This window comes from Musca vetustissima, unplaced genomic scaffold (genome assembly GCF_032173495.1).
Source record: "Musca vetustissima isolate MV318-11 ecotype Yass unplaced genomic scaffold, APGP_CSIRO_Mvet_v1 utg797, whole genome shotgun sequence".
Lineage (NCBI taxonomy): Eukaryota > Metazoa > Arthropoda > Insecta > Diptera > Muscidae > Musca > Musca vetustissima.
The window spans coordinates 225,361-245,017 of record NW_026878826.1 but is presented as its reverse complement, the minus strand read 5'-3'; the positions used below and the strand labels follow the sequence as shown (position 1 = coordinate 245,017).

General features: G+C 34.6%; 1 protein-coding gene across 2 annotated transcripts in view; it reads left to right on the top strand.

Annotated features, from left to right (window-relative positions):
• Positions 1–428: 428 nt before the first annotated feature.
• Positions 429–19,657, top strand: part of LOC133323598 (protein PALS2) — a 41,942-nt gene continuing 22,713 nt past the window's right edge. For both annotated transcript variants that reach the window (XM_061532514.1, XM_061532513.1), the window contains exons 1-2: positions 429–570; positions 5,603–5,721. In XM_061532514.1, coding sequence (XP_061388498.1) covers positions 474–570; positions 5,603–5,721 — 216 coding nt within the window. In that variant the 5' untranslated portion in view covers positions 429–473. The remainder of the gene's footprint in view (positions 571–5,602; positions 5,722–19,657) is intronic.

Genomic DNA, 19,657 nt, shown 5'->3' with positions numbered 1-19,657 from the left:
GTGTTGGTTTGCCTTTCCATTCGTTCGTTCGTTGGTGTATTGTCTTTGCCGAAGTGCCAAGATTAGGTTGTTGGCCTGTTAACCTAAACTAGAAAAAAGAAGAAAAGAAAAACAACTTGCCTTTCATTTTTCCTCGTTCGTGTTCGTGTCCTTTCTTATTACCCACAATTGTGGTTCGTGTCTTGCCCACCCCCTCTCAAACATTGTCATCATCGTTTGTGCAGTAAATCGTATGAACTTACCGAGATTTAAGTGATTACACCCACTACTCTCCCTCCTCCCCCTCCCACATATACACACATTTGTTGTGTATGACTGTGTGTGTCTGTGTTTAATTTGATTGTCTTGAGAGAAAGGAATCATAACAATTACTCAGAGTGTGTCCGTGTGTGAGTGCATTATTGTAACGGTTTTTAAATTGTGGCGCCGCATTATTTCAAAAGTTGTCGTTGTCGTCACCCAGAACATCGGTCATGGTGCGTTTAACTCGTAAAGAACGACAGGACAAAATCAATTTGCTGGCCAGCATCAATAAGGTCAACAGCGATGAAGTGGATGCCACAGATAATGGTAAGTACCAAATAACCGCTAAAGATGATTTATAGGAATTAATGAAAATAAGAAGAATATTGAAAATTGGACATCATAATTTATCTATCAGGAAGTTTTTTTGCTGTGAAGACCAAACTGCAGAAACTTGAGTTTAACGTAGTAGGTATATTGAAAATATTCTGCGAAGTTTTACCAAGAACTCGAATGTCGTATTACACTTTATCCGCAGAAAAATGCGGTTAAAACATTTATAACACCGAAACATTTAAATACGCTTCTACAGTTTTTTGGCCACGAAAATAGTTGTCCATATAGTTGGGCGCCATGTTAGGTCTGTAGATTTGAAAAAGATATAGATTTTGAAGGTTTCTAATAATGGATAAGATATAATCAAATTGGGGTTAATGTAGATTTTTTAAATATTTTTTTACGGAGCCCTTAAAAAGGCCCCGATTTTTAAAATATATTTTACGGAGGCATATATAAACTGTAGATTTTTAAAATATTTTTTACGGAGGCATATATGAGCCGTAACTTTTTTAAAATTTTTTTTCGGAGGCCTATATGAGGAGCATTGGATGAAATTTGACACAGCTCATTTATTTGGCCCAAGGACGAACCATATCAGTTCAGATTTAGATGTAGCTCCCATTTTTTCTTGTCCGATTTTATCTAAATGGTGTACCAAAGCCCCTATATAGCTTTCGATTTACACGAAATCTGGCATAGCGCACTGAACTATGTGTAGAATGATGTGTGTTAAGTTTCAAGAATATCAGTTCATATTTAGCTATAACTCCCATATATATATATATATATATATATTAATCCGATTTTATGTTAAAGGATCACCAAAGCCACTATATGTCTTCCGACTTTCACGAATTTTGGAAAGCGTACTGGATTTAGTCTAGAATGATGTGTGCGAAGTTTTTTGAACATCAGTTAAGATTGACAAATACTTCCTATATATATTTTCGTCCGATTATAAGTAACTGGTACACTTAAGATCCATATCTAGACCGATTGACAAAACGTACTGAAGTTGATATAAATTAATCTCTGGCAAATTTCCTTGAAATCGATTCAGATATAGATATAGCATAGCTTCCATATATAATTTCGACCTATTTATGTTAATTGTACACCAAATAATGAATGATGAAGATTAAATTTTAAACAGTGCAGCATACCAAATAGCTTGTGTCATGTTTCCTTTAAATTGATTTACAAAATTTATCATCAATAAGCTATCCGACTATTGAAATTTCTGTGTGACGTTATTTACTTTACAATGAGAAGTCCAATTGGCGAGGAATGTGGCTGACCCATATGATATACACGAGCCTAGACTCCATTCTGTTTGTCGTATTCACATTCACACATATATCGATATAGGAAGGATACAATGGATGCTGGAAGTAGGAGCATTTTCGCCGTCAACATCGGAATACGCAACAGTAACCGACGTCGCAGCCGCTTACTTCCTGAGCATGCTCTCCTATTTGTACAGCACTACGTTGCTGGTGGGCGTTATTGCACCAGTGGCTAACACTGTGAGGTAGACCATACCTCACAGATACTCTATTCAAATCATCTGAGCAATTTCCCCAGCAAGCACATCCAGCTTCATGTTTCTCGCTTTAGTCCGCGGCTAGATGTTAACCAACTTCCTTCTGTGTTTAAAGGATGGAAGGAACTATACCGGCATTTCTACAACCCGATTATGTTATTTATAATCTACACCGAATATAAATTTCAGAAATTTTTATGGATATTTATACCCTCAGCCTTATGGCTACTGAGGGTGTATACACTTTGATACGATAAATATGTGCTCCCATCCAAATATTGGTTCTAGACCTCATGTTTCTCTGGACAACATCCGTTTCAGAAAAGTTGGATTTCGTCCAAACTTTGCACATCTTGTTATTTCTTCCAAACTTAGTTCAAGTTCGAAGATGGGGAATATCGGTCCACTCCTTCTGGTACCTCCCACACAAAATGGTGAAAATTGTGGGTTGGGAATAACCGAACATTTGTAGTTATCATTATATGAGGTGATATGCCAAATTGATGAATTATATAGCTCAATTTCGAAACTAAAATTTTTGAATCAGAATACATTTTTTACACTAAATATTAAAAATACCTAAAATCGGTAGGTATTATATGAGGGCTAGGCCTAAATGCGGGCTATTGTTCATATATAGTTCATTATCGAACCTTACGTTCTAGTTTATTTATCTCGATATCCTCCGCAGGTGAAATGATTACAACAGGGTTTTAGAACCAAACCCAAAACGAGGAACAAATTAGATAACTATTTTAATATAAAAAATGGGTTATATGGGGACTACCCCGAAAAAGGGGGGAATATTAATAATTTCTGCTAAGGAGATTTGTTACCATTTACGACTACAAAATACCGAATTGCAGCTAAATCGGTTGGAAAACGCCCTCAAGAACCCCAAAATACCGAAAATGGGGGTACCCTTATATGGGGGCTATCCAAAAAATTGATCTATTTTTATTTTTTTTGTGGAGAGATTTGTTATCCAATAAGAACTCAAAAATACTAAATTACAGTCAATTCGGTGGAAAAATACGATCAAACTAAAAATTAGATGGTACCGTGTTTAGTATCCAATAAGAACCCAATGTACTAAATTTCAGCCCTTTTTTAAAAGCGCGCTCAAGAACCTGAAAAACAAAATTGGGGATACCCTTATATGCCTAAACGTGGACCGATATATCCCATATTCGAACTTGACAACCCTATGCAAAATTTCAGCACCATATCTCAATTCCTTCAGAAGACGGAATAGACGGGCGGACATAACTAGATCGTCTTAGAATTTTACCCTGATCATGAATATATATTCCTTATAGGGTCGGAAATGAATATTTCCGTGTTATAAACGGAATGACAAAATTAATATATCCCCCATACTATGGTGGAGGGCATAAAAAAAGGAACGAGATCAGAAAAAGGAAACTACATTAATTAAAGAGCTGGAACTAGTTCCGATCGTTCCTTTCTCGAAATAGTTCCTATGAACTAGTTCTTTCCGGAACTATCAAACTTATGTCGTATGTATAACGATTTTTGGGTTTTCCTTAGTCTTGATTTAGATTAGGCGAGTTTACTTGCGGCAATTCTTGTCGTTCTCTTTTGAACTTGCTTCATGCGTCTATACAAGGCAATTCGGTTTCCAAAATATGCATGGTATAATAATAAAAGGTAACAGCAAGTGTTGTTGTACAAAAAAACGATACAACAACCACATGGAAATTTGTTTTTGTAAGTTCTACTAGTGTCAACTCATTTGAAATAAAAATGTAAACAAACAAATTATCATCAAATTATTTTTATTTTGAAAATGAAATATTTTCGAATTCTCAAAATAAAAATTGAAAAACATGAATGAAAATCTTTCAAATTTATATTTCTATCGCTTCCACATCTTTCCTTTAATTGAGCCATTGCCATATATATGTGTAACGCATATGAAAATGCTGGGAATAGCTAGTTATTCCTTCAAGAAAGATTTGCTTTCTGAAACTTTCCCAGCAGGCAGATTGAGTAAATTGAATACGGGAGCATATTAATAAAGAACAATTTCAAATTGTATGCGTTTCCAATTTTCCTGTTGGGCGATTTTTAAAAACATAATTTGTCAAATTCATATTGACACTAGTACTACGTTGGAATCAAATCAGCTGGGATTTGCTGTTACCTTTTACAATTGTACCATGCAAAATATGTTTCTATTTGTTGTTTTTTCACATTTAAATACATATAAAACGTCAACAAATACGAAATACACAAAACGAATTGCCAGAAAATTGTCGGTACGAGCAATTTTTTTCATTTCTATTCCCCTTGCCCCTCTCTCCTACAAACAAAGACTTGCCGCAAGTAAACTCGCCTAATCTAAATCAAGACTTAGACATTTAAAGAGATAGGACGTAATGTCAAAATGACTGGGACGGATGGAAAAGTCTCGGTAGTTTCTGTTCGATGCGAAACTTATATATTTGGTGAGAGAAATGATTTAGTAGATTTAGTTGTTGAGTCGATGGTTTTAGAAGCAACCCAACTGGCAAACACACCAGTATCAGTCGAATGCTTTGTTGATTTTGTGGAGGATTTAATGTAGATCATGGCATAGCCTCTTTACCATGGCACGGACTTGGCAGCTTATTGTGGCGCCCAATAAGTCGAGTACTGTCGGTATACACTCCAGCGTTGATCTATGCTCCATGATCAACCGATAATCAACAAAGTACTAGTACTCAAGTGCAACAAAGTACTAGGAACCGGAAAATACCAAACAACGCCTAAAATTTTGTATGAAAAATATTTATAAGCTATCATATAACCCACCAAGTTTTGATGACGATTTTCCGGTTTAGTCTACATTTTTTTCAAACTTAAATTTTCCATTATTGTACCCATGAATTTATTGGCGTTCGTTATAACATAAAAACGTATATATGTATGTTGTTTTTTTTTATAAAAAAATACACTGCATAATATATTTAATAATAACAAATTTGGTACATTCGACATTCATCTTGTCTGTTCATTTTGATCGTGTGTGCGGATATTTTTAAAATTTTGATAGCTGCCATTTGTCTATTTGACGCCTTGCTGTTATGGAAGAAAATAAAATGTACGGGTCATTGTCTTATTTTTAGTAATATCGAAGCCAACAAAAAGAAAACAAAAGACATACGTACACTGGACGACAAAAGACAGGCACTAGGGATGCGAATGTGAAAATAGGGCAAAGAGTGCGGTTTTCATATATTTTTTTTAAATACCCTTTTGAACTATAAATGCCAATTTGTAAGAAATATTTTTAAGATCAAATGAGATAGAAAATTTTCCGAAAAAAACTGTATACAAACTTTTGCTGTTCAGTGTAATTGTTTTTAATACCTATGGTTTTTATTTATTTAATTTTATGCCACAGCAATAAAGCAAGACACTCACAAAATTATGAAGATAATTAAAATATTTATTGTTTTTTTCTTTTCCCAGATGCTTACAAAGATGGTGCCGATGGGAAACCACCAAAATTGGAACGTTCCTCAACAAACGAAATATTTCTCAAGGGTCTTCTGCTGAGCAATCCCTCCACGCCGAACAAAGAACTTTTGGTAAGTTTCGGAAAAAAACAGTATTCTTGCAACAAAAAATATTTTATGCTGCCACTATTTCCGCTGTGTCATACTTTCACTGCGGAAGCAAATACGTCGTAGTACGGTGTGTCTGTCACCCCAGCACAACAAAGGATTACCATAAAACCATTTGGTAACGGACATTTTTTTAATTGACACATATTTTTTTCTGTTTGATGTAGAGGGATTTTGACATTCGACATTGCGTGTCTGTCGGATTGTTTTGATGCCACGCTCGGGGTTTATGTTGTGTTTTTGTCGTTTGTTTATGTTCGGCGTTTTATGTGGCGGGATACGTATCAATGTTGCTTTTGTTTACGAATGGAATTGTAAAAGTAAACGGCAAAAATGAGCATTAATTGCGATTACGATAAATTTGTATAATATTAGGTTCGTTCGTTTACTTTCCCAGTAATATTTACTCAGTAAGAATTTGCAGAGAGTAAATACGAATTTTTCCTTTTCAAGAGAGAAAACTGCAAAAAGTAAACGAACAACATCCAGTAGAAAGATTGTTTCGACACAGCTGATTAAAACAACAAACAAATTGGCGCAAACTATAAGACAGCATTTTTATTAGAAAAATGGATAACAAGCGGAAAATTGATGTTGTTTGTTCCCCATAAACATTTGAAGGGTTGTGACCTGTTATTCCTGTATCTGCAATTGATATGGGGTGGACATAACCGATGGTGTTCCAGACATGTTAGGGATGCACACTTTTTTGTTTCGATTTGGAACCTAAAAAATCGTTCGCCAATTACTCTTATTACTCTTATTTTTAAATACTTGCGTTTTCTTCATCCATTTTGGTATTTAATGATACAAAATCAAAATAAAATTCACAAAACAATCAATTTTCTTGAGAACAATTTTTTGTTTGTTTACAAAACATAGCAAAACAGCTGATTAAATATCAGCTGATGGTACAAGAAAATTCTTACTGAGTAAATTTTCCTTGTAAGAATTTGCAAATACTCAGTAACACAACTGTCAAATCTGCTCTCTCAATTCACTCTCTTTTACTGGACTTTTGGGTAAACGAACAACATTTTGTAATAATTTGTACAAATTCGTACAAATTATTGAGTAAACGAACGAACCTATTAATTTGAGTGCACAGATTTCGGAAGCAATTAAAATAATTTATTGAGGTACATATTTGGGCAAAAAATGGAGGGTGTGTTAGAAGATTGCGGAATTGACAATGACATCTCGTTATGGTTGAATAGAATTTTATTATTGTTTTTGTTCTTTTCTTTAATTGATCAGAGCTTTTAGAATATTTTTGAAGAATGCCCTACGGATACAAGTGTGGATTTTTTAAAGAATATTTTTGAAGTTCCAGTAGAACTATTGGTTTTTAAAGGTTATTTATTGAGGAAATGAGAAGAACTATAAGTGTGGATTTTTGAAAGAATATTATTGACTACATCAGATATAAGCGTGGATTTTTTGAAGAGCCAGTAGAATATTTTTAAAGGACCAGTAGATCTATAACCGTACTTTTTTGGAAAACCTATAATGGTATTTATTTTGGAAAACCAGTAGAGGTATATGTGTGGATTTTTCAAAGAATATTTTTGAAAGAACCCAAATATGCACATCCAAAAATCCTCAAGCATCAATTTTTTTAAAGAAATGTTTTGATGAACAATTAGAGCTGTAAGTGTGGATATTTTAAACAATATTTTTTGAAGAACCAGTACAGCTATAGGCTTGGATTTTTTAAAGAAAGTTTTATTGGGAAACCAGCACAGCTATACGCGTGGATTTTTAAATGAAACCCAGTAAACCTGTCAACGTACACTCTCAATTATTTGTTGACATTTCCAGTTAAAATCACTGTGATTTTTTGTTTATTTTCTTGAAAGTCCGTAATATTCAACAAAATATTGTGTAATTTGTATAAATGTTTAATTTCAAGCAGAAATAATATCAAAAAGCATTGTTTCAACAGAATATTTTTAAAATTAAACACATTATGTAGCAAAGACACTCGTATCCAACAAAAAGTGTGTGGGATTAAAGAAGAAGAACAACAAAACCCATAATCACGTGGTGACGCTTAGTTCTTTGTGTTGTTTTGAAGTAAACAGAAGCTATTATTTAAGTTGAAATTTTGTGTATTTTAATCCACTAAAAGGAAAAAAAAACAAAAAATTAATACACAAATTTTTGTTTGTGAAAAGATGTTTGAAAATATTGATATGCATTTTCCTATCCATAAAAGCGAAACCACCATAACAAAATTGGATCAATCAGAATTGGAGACGGCAAAGAAATTGATGCTGATAGTTGTTTTGTCACGCAGAGGGCATTTTGGAGAACTGGCCTATGATATTTCACAAGGTCTGTCTATTTGACCATTTCCAAAAACATGCGGATCCAGAAACAATATTGATACGTTTCTGTTACATATTGAATTGATTTAAACAACAGATGTAACTGATTTAAACAACAGATGTAACTGATTTAAACAACAGATGATGAGAGACAATGCATTTCATACATATGGCTGGAAGGCGAAATTACGAGTATAAAACAGAACAGTAAAAAGGGTAATTTGTTTTAACGTTTACTTCAAAATTGGAATTAGAAATTTATATATATATTTGAAGTTTATTAAACGACATGTACATTAGAACTTTTTGCAGGGTTAACCTACTTTATGAGGATTTATTTGACAAATATGTAATGTAATTGACAATTAAAACCCACTGGGTTTACTTAATCCGGTGTAATGTAAACGTACTGTTATCCTTAATTTAAATGAAATACCACTTTTTTTAGTTAATAAAATATTTTTTTCATTATATCAACAAAGTATTTCATTGAATACAACTACAAATTACGCATAAAAGTGCTTACTTTTGATGAATGTTGAAAATTACTACTTTTTGTGCAGCATATTTTTGCCTATCATTATCATTGTGATTTTAACAAAATAATTTATAGATTTTTTTTTTAGATAGATTATTTTGAAAATCCAGTATCGCTACAAGCGTGTATTTCTTCAATAACCTCTAACGCTATCAATAATATTTAAGCATGGATTTTTTTGGAGAACCAATAGAGCTGTGCGTTGATTTAAAAAAAAAAAACTAATTTGTAATTTGATTTTCCAAATTCTTGAAGGTTGACCATTATTAGCAAAACAATTTTGATATAGGTTCAGGTCCTTCAACAAAATTTGTTTCTAAAACTCCTTTGATTTTGCTATCTATGATACTCCAAAGATTTTTCTATAGGTTAAAGATCTGATGATTGTGTTGGCCTTGATTTTTTTGGAGTATGTTTGGCAAGCTGAAATATCCAAATAAGCGGTATATGTTCTTCAATGCATATGGGTTTTCGATACTTTTCAGAAGTAAAATAACTTTCTTGGTAGTTTCCGCGCCCTGTTCTTGAAGTTATATCCAACGATAACCGTTTTACAAATTCTTAAATGGGTATTTTTTACTGCTATGACAATTTATTGATCAATACGAACTGATGTTCCTTTGCAGCTTTCCTCCGTGCTGAACTGTCACTAGTAGTATTGCCAAAACGTTGTTGATAAAAAATGCTAAATTTTGTTTAAAAAAGTGCTAAAAAATTTAGAAAAGTGCCAAATAGAAGTTCTAAAAATTGTATAAGAAAAACTAGTAGAATTAGCTGTAATTTGATATTTTGGATTCTCATTAGGTTAAAATTTTCTTACCAAAAATGATCAATGTGGGTCTATGTTTCGGGGTAGGTCCTAGAGAATGGAATTTTGGGGACATCGGGAACGATTTTCTATCAAATGTACTATATTTTGAAACTTTTGATTTTTATTGCGTGTCACGTAAAAGTATTAAAACAGGTTTTTGTGGGGTTTTGGAAAATGACATACAGTGGTGGTCACAGAATTAAAACATTTACTGTGGTAAACATTTTTTGATCAGCCCTCGAATCGTTTGAAGTATTTTTGAAATTTTTTTAATTCAGAACACTTCGATATACTGTACTTAAGAGATTTAGTGTGAAAATGGAAGATTATTTCATGCAATTTTTCCATAAATAACGGTTTTTATGAAAATACATGGACTTTGAAGTGGCCATATAATTAAAACATTGTGTGATTTTTTACTTTACTGTATTTTTTGAAAATATTTTCAAAAAACTCTTTAATTTAGTTAAATTATGTAAACTAAGCATCGATAAAGTCATTTACTGATAAAAATTTTTGAAAAAATCTGTAAAATCTATCAAAATCGCCAAAAATTTGTACAGTACACCTTACATTCAGAAAATAACCCTTTTTATAGAAAATAAAGTTCCGAATGCACCAGAAATTGCTAGAATTAGTAGAAAACTATAAATAATTCTCAGAATAAATAAATATTTGAAATAAAAACTGAAAAAATGGGAATTAACCTAAAAGAACGACTCAATTTCGATAGCCTTTATTGAAGAAGGCCAGAATATTTTTGCAGTATGTGAGGAAATATTGATTGATATTGGCATTTATTATATCAAATCGATTGTTCGAGTAGTACAGAATATATTTTATCAAAAAATATATCAGTCACACCAGAACGAACAGAGATCAACACCTATGTTGACGAGAAAACGTTTCTGGTACACAGCAGCATGTTTGATGGTTAACTCTTGACCCTTAAAATCTATTGAACATGACAATATTTTCCATAATAATATTTTTTGAATAGTATAATGTCCATTTAATCTATTTTAGCCTAAAAGAAGAAAAAAATTTACAATTTGACAAATATTTAAAGTCTTGTGTTGAGCATCAAAAATACAGCTGTGTGCCAGAAACTTCTGTACTACTGTACTACTCGAACAATCGATTTGATATAATAAATTCCAATATCAATCGATATTTTCTCACATACTGCAAAAATATTCCGGCCTTCTTCAATAGAGACTATCGAAGTTGAATCGTTCCTTTAAGTTAATTGCCATTTTTTGAGTTATTATTTCAAATATGTATTTATTTTGAGAATTATTTAATGTTTTCTACTAATTCTAGCACATCCGGCGCATTCGAACCTTTATTTTCTATAATAAAGCTGATTTTCTGAATGTTAGGTGTACTGTACAAAATTTTTGGCAATGTTGGTAAATTTTACAAATTTTTTCAAAATTTGTTTTCTGTAAATGATTTTATCGATGCTTAATTTGCATAACTTACCTAAATTTAAGTGATTTTTTAAAAATATGTTCAAAAAATACAGAAAAGTAAAAAAAATCACACAATGTTTTAATTTTGTGGCCACTTCAAAGTCGATGTATTTTCATAAAAACCGTTATTTATGGAAAAATTGCATGCAATCATTTTCTATTTTCACACAAAATCTCTGAAGTGCAGTATATCGAAGTGTTCTAAATTAAAAAATTTTCAAAAATACTTCAAACGAATCGAGGGCTGATCAAAAAATGTTTACCACAATAAATGTTTTAATTGCGTGACCAATTTGGCATTCTGGGTTTTTGAACGGGTGAAAATACATACAAATTTCTATAAAGGATTTGACAAAGGTCCTATTCAATTTTCAATATGTTAATTTTTTAATCGCGTTTTCTTTCCGAAAAAGCATTCCGTGTTCATGAATGATGAAAAAAGAATATGCAAAAAACTGTCGATATACATAGGTGTTTGTTTTAGCTCATATAGATGTTTTAGTTTTAGTTTTAGCTCGCATATAAATGTTCATGGGGCGTAACATTACGGTATTTTGAAGGTTTTAACCATCTTCTCTTAACGATCAGGTTTAATTTGACATTCCGAGTCACATTTTTGGATATACTAGTACTAGGTGAACCAAAAAATGTGTGCACGTTACTATCATTACGGGTTTTGAAAGTATTTTTTGAGATTTTATCCGGTTCTGATTGGTATTTCGCGATTAAAATGTTGATGGAAGAAAAGACTAAGACATTAATTCGCCACCCGGTAGGCCTTATTTAAAAGGTCATGTATGCAATCAATTAGCAGACTATTTGCATGTCGGACGATAAATGTGCCAATCCGATTATTTATGCTTCAAATGTCAAGTGGACGGAAGAATACCGCAACATCAGCAGAAATGGTTCGAAAAGTTAAGAAGGACTTGATCGAAACCCGCGTTGCTGCCCAAAAATCGCTCGTGAGCTAAACATATCGCAATACTCCATAAGGCAAATATTGAAAAATGAGCTCGGGATAAAGCCATCGAAATTCCAAACAGACTCAAAAGAGTTGCTTCGCTTGACCGAAAGTGATGAACTGTCGAATTTGGTTTTCTCCGATGAGAAAACATTCGTTGTCTAAAGAGTTTAGCTGAAAATGTGCACCTTCGGTTGGTCAACAGAACTCAAGCGCCGACCATGGTGATGGTGTGGGCCGCCATAACAGCCGATGGTCGTTCTCCGCTCGCATTAATCGACCGTGACATTAGAATAAATGCCGAATATTATCCCGAAAATATTCTGGAGGGTGTATTAGGCCTTGGGCATGCAAACGTTTTGGCCGCAGACCTTGGACATTCCAACAGCACTCAGCACGCGCCACCCAAGAATGATTACAAAATGAGGTTCCCCGATGGCCACCAAAATCTCCGGATACCAATCCGTTGGACTATTGGGTCTGGAGTATTTTTGAAAGCAAGGTTGGCACTTAAAAAATACCAAAGTGTCGATCACCTCAAGCAAGCGCTTCGCCGGGAATGGGCCTATATACCGCAGAGTAACATTCGGGCCGTATGAAGGCCATAATTCGTGCCAAAGGTGACCAATTCGAACAAATCTAAACTTATTCTAAAGTTTCATTCAATAAAATTTAAAAAAAATTTATTTAAAGTGGTATTATTCTCGCAATTTTTTCCCTGTCATTTACCTATGACGTACGGCCTGCGGACAGATATTTCATGTCGAAAGAAAATTTGGTTTCCTTTTGTCGCATTTGGAAAAAAGGTCATCTCTCCCCTCTACACATCACATCCGACATGGACATGAAATCTTAATTTAACCAAAAATAAATGTCTATGTAAATTAGTCGCCTGACCCATGGGCACAATAAATTTTGTGAACTAATTTTTCATTTGAGTGCATGTCAGGCAATCTGTCAACCATCCAACCGACCACTGACCACTAATCCATTCATCCCGCCACCCACCTCTTTATCCATTCCAAAGCACTTCGTGCGTTGTCGTCATCTTATCATTTTCAATCTATTTGTGTTAATTTTATGCTTAAACATGTAAAGTGTTCTCTTAATTACTTTCACTGCTACATGAGGGTGGAGGTGAGGGAGGATGAGGTGGTCCCAGAGAATATCTAATCAAAAAATCACTAGCTGTTCTAAATAGTCAAAGGTCACGCCATCACATGTTTGGAATTTGCGTGATTTGAGTTTTTTCGGTTTTTTGTTATTCTTCCTTTCACTGTGATGGATGGATAGATGGAAGTGGATGTTGTGTGCAAAATTTTGAGGAAAACCACATTGTTAAGTGAATTTTGTTTATATAGTCTATACCGCAACCGTGGACTTCATGATGATGGTGAGTAATGATGGCTACATAGGGAGCGTAGGAATCTCCTGCTATTTGTGATTGATGGCAATGATGATTGTGTGTGTTATTTTTTGATAATATATTTAATGTATTAATTATTTGCATAATAAATAATTTTGGAGATCAAAGAAATAGTAGAATTGCCTCCCTCATTACGTCGACGAAAGAGCTGAAGGTGGTAGTTTTTAAAAAAAATATATAAGCAATATATAGAAAATTAAGCGGGCCTTTCGTGAGAGACCAAAAATATCGAAAATTTTTAAGAAACCGGAACTGCCATCAAACTACCGATCGTGGCGTGAGACCTTTATATGGTGTATAATTCAAAACATTGACCAATGCCGACAATTTTCTGCGATAATATTTTTCAGCCCGGACTTCTACTTATAGCCACTTCAAAATAACGAAAATTGGATAGATCGCTTTTTGTGGGGCTATGTAATAGCACGTTTTTCATGCCAAATTTCAGTCACATTGTTTAAAACTGCGATTATTTTTTTAATGCCAGCAATAGGTCAGAATCTGAAATAGAGGCTATGAAAAACATCGAAAATATCGAAAATGGATCAATACCTTTATATAATGCCTTTTCCAACCTATCAAGAACCCGGAATGTCAAATTAAAACCTTCTGCCCAACGAAAACCTCTTCTGTTCACAGAAAATCTCTTCGGGCTACAGAAGCATTCTTCTATCCACAGAAGACCTCTTCTGTACACAGAAGACCTCTTCTGTACACAGAAGACCTCTTATGTCCACAGAAGACCTCTTATGTCCAGTGAAGACTTCTTCTGTCCACAAAATACCTCTTCTGTCCACATTTTAACTCAATAGTAGACTTTTTATGTCCACAGAAGACCACTTCTGTCTACAGAAGACCACTTCTGTCTACAAAAGACCACTTCTGTCTACAGAAGACCACTTCTGTCTACAGAAGACCACTTCTGTCTACAGAAGACCACTTCTGTCTACAGAAGACCACTTCTGTCTACAGAAGACCACTTCTGTCTACAGAAGACCACTTCTGTCTACAGAAGACCACTTCTGTCTACAGATGACCACTTCTGTCTACAGATTACCACTTTTGTCTACAGAAAACCACTTCTGTTTACAGAAGACCACTTCTGTCCACAGAAGACCTCTTCTGTCTACAGAAGACCTCTTCTGTTTGCAAGAGACCTCTTCTGTATACAGGAGAACTCTTCGGACTAGTGAAGCCCTCTCCGGTCTAGAGAAGACCTCTCCGATCTAAAAAAGACCTCTTATATCTACAGAAGACCTCTTCTGTTCACAGAAGATCCCTTCTGTCCACAAAAGACTTCTTATGTCCACAGAAGTCTTCTTCTGTCCACAGAAGACCTCTTCTGTCCACAGAAAACTTCTTCTGTCCACAAGACATATTCTGTCCACAGAAGACCTCTTTTATCTACAGAAGACCACTTCTGTCTACAGAAGACCTCTTTTATCTACAGAAGACCACTTCTGTCTACAGAAGATCCCTTCTGTCCACAGAAGACCTCTTCTGTCCACAGAAGACCTCTTCTGTCCACAGAAGACCTCTTCTGTCCACAGAATACCTTTTCTGTCCACAGAAGACCTCTTCAGTCTACAGAAGACCACTTCTGTCCACAGAAGACTTCTTCTGTCCACAGAAGACTTCTTCTGTCCACAGAAGACTTCTTCTGTCCACAGAAGACTTCTTCTGTCCACAGAAGACTTCTTCTGCCCACTGAAGACTTCTTCTGTCCACTGAAGACTTCTTCTGTCCATAGAAGATCTGTCTACAGAAGACCTTTTCTGTCTACAGAAGACCTCTTCTGGCCACTGAATACCTTCTCTGTCCACAGAAGACCTCTTTTGTCCGTAGAAGATCTTCTTCTGTCCACAGAAGACCTCTTCTGTCTACAGAAGACCCCTTCTGTCCACATAAGACCCCTTCTGTCCACAGAAGACCCCTTCTGTCCACAGAAGACCCCTTCTGTCCACAGAATACCCCTTCTGTCCACGGAAGACCTCTTCTGTCCACAGAAGACCACTTAAGTCCACAGAAGACCACTTCCATCTTCAGAAGACCCCTTCCGTCCTCAGAATACCTCTTCGATCTACAGAAGCCTCTTCTGTCTACAGAAGACCTCTTCTATCTACAGAAGACCTCTTCTGTCTACAGAAGACCCCTTCTGTCCACAGAAGACCGCTTCTGTTCACAAAAGACGTTTTCTGTCCACAGAAGACCTCTCCTGTCTACGGAAGACCTCTTCTGCCCACAAAAGATTTCTCTAAGATTTGCTCTGTGCACCGAATGGCACTACTATTTCCATACATCCTCTTCTGGCCATATAAGGTCTCTTCTGTCCACGGAAGACCTTTTTTGTCGACAAAAGATCTCTTCTCTCCAGTGAAAGAGGTATCTTGCGTCCCATTCCAAAGTCTCCTCGTGACGTTTGCAAGATTACGCCTAATCAAAAAAAGCTTCCACTTACATCTGGTTACAACAAAAGCTTTCAACGTGTTGGGACATACTCACGTGCATACATACGTATGTATGTAACCCCCAAACAAGTAAAACACCTCTCTACGTAGTATTTCTTAAGCCCTAAACTTCAACAAGATAAACTTTAGAAGCAATGTAAAACTCTGTCATAGTAATTTTTAGACAAGAAAATTTTGTACTACAAAAACCGGTCCCAAGAAACCTTTATGAAAAACAACAACAACAACAAATTAAAAAATATTTATTTTGATAAATAAATAAAACAATCTAGGAACCGACCAAAAACCCCAAACGAGTCTTTTGTTGTGCATTCTGCTAGTCGTTGTTGTTGTCGTCGTCGATTTTTTCGGCGGCATAAAAACATCGATTGTATTGCTGATGTTGTTGTTGTTTTTATTATTATTGTTTTTTATAGATACCTGTTTATTGAGAAGAGAAGACGTGCAAGAGTTTACACCTCCTACCCAAGCTTAGTAGTAGTGGACATGCCGCATAACCAGTCTCTCATGCGGTGTATATGTTTTTTTCGTGAGATAAATGTGACATATAGGTTAAGTGAATGAGTAAACTTGGTTTGTAGTACCGGACAGACAGAGAGATATTAAAATAAACGAATGCATTTTTTTCGGTGGTATTCAATGTGGAACATATGGATTAGTATGTCGGACAAACACGATTCACATATCGTGTATGCATATTAACAAGTTCGGATCGGGGATGAGCGATTTAGTATTAAATGTACTAAAAGTAACATTACTAAAAAGTACGTTTTAGGCATATACAAATACACGAGTTCCTGAAATACGTGTCAATGTCGTTGGGGTTGAACTTTTGAACTTGACTCGACTGCAAACAATATTTCAGCTTTGAATTCCGTTACTTTCGGAAGTACTTTTTATAGGTGTGGGCCTTTATATCGGAGCTATGTCGTTATAAATTACCCTCCAGTAATTTTTTATCCTTTGAATAAATAAAATACCAAAATTTCAATAATCGCATTGAAAATTTCTTCAATGACCTTCAACATATCGAAAATGGGGCGGGACCTATATATGAACTTAAAGATTTGTCGAGAATATAATTTTAATCAATCATTATGATAATATGGCCCTTCATCGATATGGACAACTCTATTTTGACTATGGAAACATATGGAAAAACATAAGTAACATACTATGGTGGAGGGTGTAAAATTGCTCTCTTTGAAAGTAGACAGTGATTTCGTAGACCTATCCGAAAATTTCAAAATAGGATACAAAATTCAGGATAAGTCTATACAAGATATATCATTGGCTTGGGATTATAACATGCACCACCTTATGGTGCTTATGTATATATAAAATTTGTTGCTTATACATCGCTATTACCACTTGGATGTTTGATATTGAAAATGTAATATATCGGCCCAGTTGTAACGGTCCATGTAACGATACCCCCAAATATTTGGGTTTTTAAAGATTTTTGGCATGTTTTCCAACTGAATTGGCTGTAAATTGGTATTTTGGACACTCATTGAGTTACACACCCTTCTACCCAAAATTATCAATATTGATAATGCCTGGGCCCCTTATAACCTAATTGATTGTAATTTTGTATTTTGGATTGTGGTATGGTAGTAAATCTTCTTACTAATAATGATCAGTATTATTCCAATTTTTGGGGAATTCAACTTATCAATTTCTTATGGTTTGGTATATAATAATCGGAAAAGCAAAGTCCCAATCGAACTGTAATAGTTTTTGTCTCACGACCATTGCAACATGCGATCTTGCGTTGTCGTGATGGAAAACGACTCCTCGTCCTTATTTTGGAAGAAAGCCTCCACAATTTTGGAAAGACGGCATTCATTATGCCCTCTTTCCAAAATTGTAGAGGCTTCCTGAGAGATGGAAAAAGGTTATAGAACAGAACGGTTCCTATATAACACAATAAATCCAAATTTCAAATATAGTTTCACCTAAATCCAAATTTAGTACTAGTTAGTAAACATAAATCCAATTTGTATTTAGTTCCATTTAGTACATATAAGTACAAATTTCCATTACTACCCAAACGTACACCCCTACAGTGATCATAAATCCAAGTTTCAGGAGTCCAACTCTATCGCTTCATCCACAATTTAAATTGTACAAAATTTAGTACACAGTGGTACGAATTTCCAAAACTTCCTACATATCCCAATCCTACATACCCACAGTCATCCTAAATCCAAGTTTCAGGATTCCAACTTTATCGGTTGACTCACAATTCAAATTGTACCAAATTTAGTACACAGTAGTACGAATTTCCAAAACCTCGTTCTTACCCCAATCCTACAACTCCACAGTGATCATAAATCTAAATTTCAGGATTCCAACTCTATCGCTTCACCCACAATTTGAATTGTACCAAATTTGGTGAACATTAGTACAAATTTCTAAAACTTCCTACATATCTCAATCTTAAACCTCAACAATGATCCTGACTCAAAATTTCATGATTCTAGCTCTATTATAATGTCTTAAACTGAATCCTGACCCCAATCTTACACACCTACAATGATCCTGACATCAAATTTCATTGTTAGCGCTCTATCCGTTCACCCAAATCCAAATTGTACAAATTATAGTACGATTTAGTACTTTTCGTACACATATAAGTACAAAAATTCCAAAACTACGTACATATCCTAATCCTACACTCCGACGGTAATGTTAATGTCAAATTTCAGGATTCCAGCTCGATTTCTATCTCCAAATTAAATTTGTTCCATTCGAAATTGTTCCATTCGAAATTTGGCATTCCGTTCCGGTTACCCTCCAAGAACAAATCTCTGCATATTTTAATATAGGTCCATATTAGAACGCTGCCCCCCCGTAACAACCCTGTAATCGTAATTTTTTCCGGAGCATATTTTAAAGAATGTTTTAGAGGCCATATCCCATCCTTAAGCGTGGATATTTGGAAGATTATTTTTGAGGCAATGTTCGAACCACAAGCGTGAATTTTTTAAAGAATATTTTTGTGGCAATATCCGAACTACAATCGTGGAGTTTTTAAAGACTATTTTTGAGGCAATATCCGAACCACAAGCGTGGATTTTTTAAAAAATATTTTGAGGCAATATCCAAACCACAAGCGTGGATTTTTTAAAGAATATTTTTGAGGCAATATCCGAACCACAAGCGTGATTTTTTTAAAATATCCGACCGTTAAGCGTGGATTTTTTAAAAAATATTTTTGAGGCAATATCCGACCCTTAAGCGTGGATCTTTTAAAAATATTTTTGTGGCAATATCCGACACTTAAGCGTGGATCTTTTAAAGAATATTTTCGAGCCAATATCCAAGCTTTAAGCGTGGATTTTTTTAATGAATATTTTCGAGCCAATATCCGAGCCGTAAGCTTGGATTTTGAAAGAATAATTTTAAGGCAATAGCCGACCCTCAAGTGGTTTTTTGAAAGAATATGTTAATGTCAAATTTCAGGATTCCAGCTCGATTTCTATCTCCAAATTAAATGTGTACCAAATACAGTACTTTTCGTACACATGAGAACACACTTTCAAAACCATCTACTTAAATAGACCCTATATCTCAACCCTACGTACATATCCCAATCCTACACTCCGACGGTAATGTTAATGTCAAATTTCAGGATTCCAGCTCGATTTGTATCTCCAAATTAAATTTGTACCAAATACAGTACTTTTCGTACTCATGAGAACACACTTTCAAAACCATCTACTTAAATAGACCCTATATCTCAACCCTAATTCGCATTCCAAATTTCAAGTTTTTAGCTCTATCCATTCACATACTACGAAATTGTACCAAATTAAGTACATTTTAATACTTTTCGGATAGTTATAGTTCGAATTTCCAAAATTTACTTTATATGGATCTAAT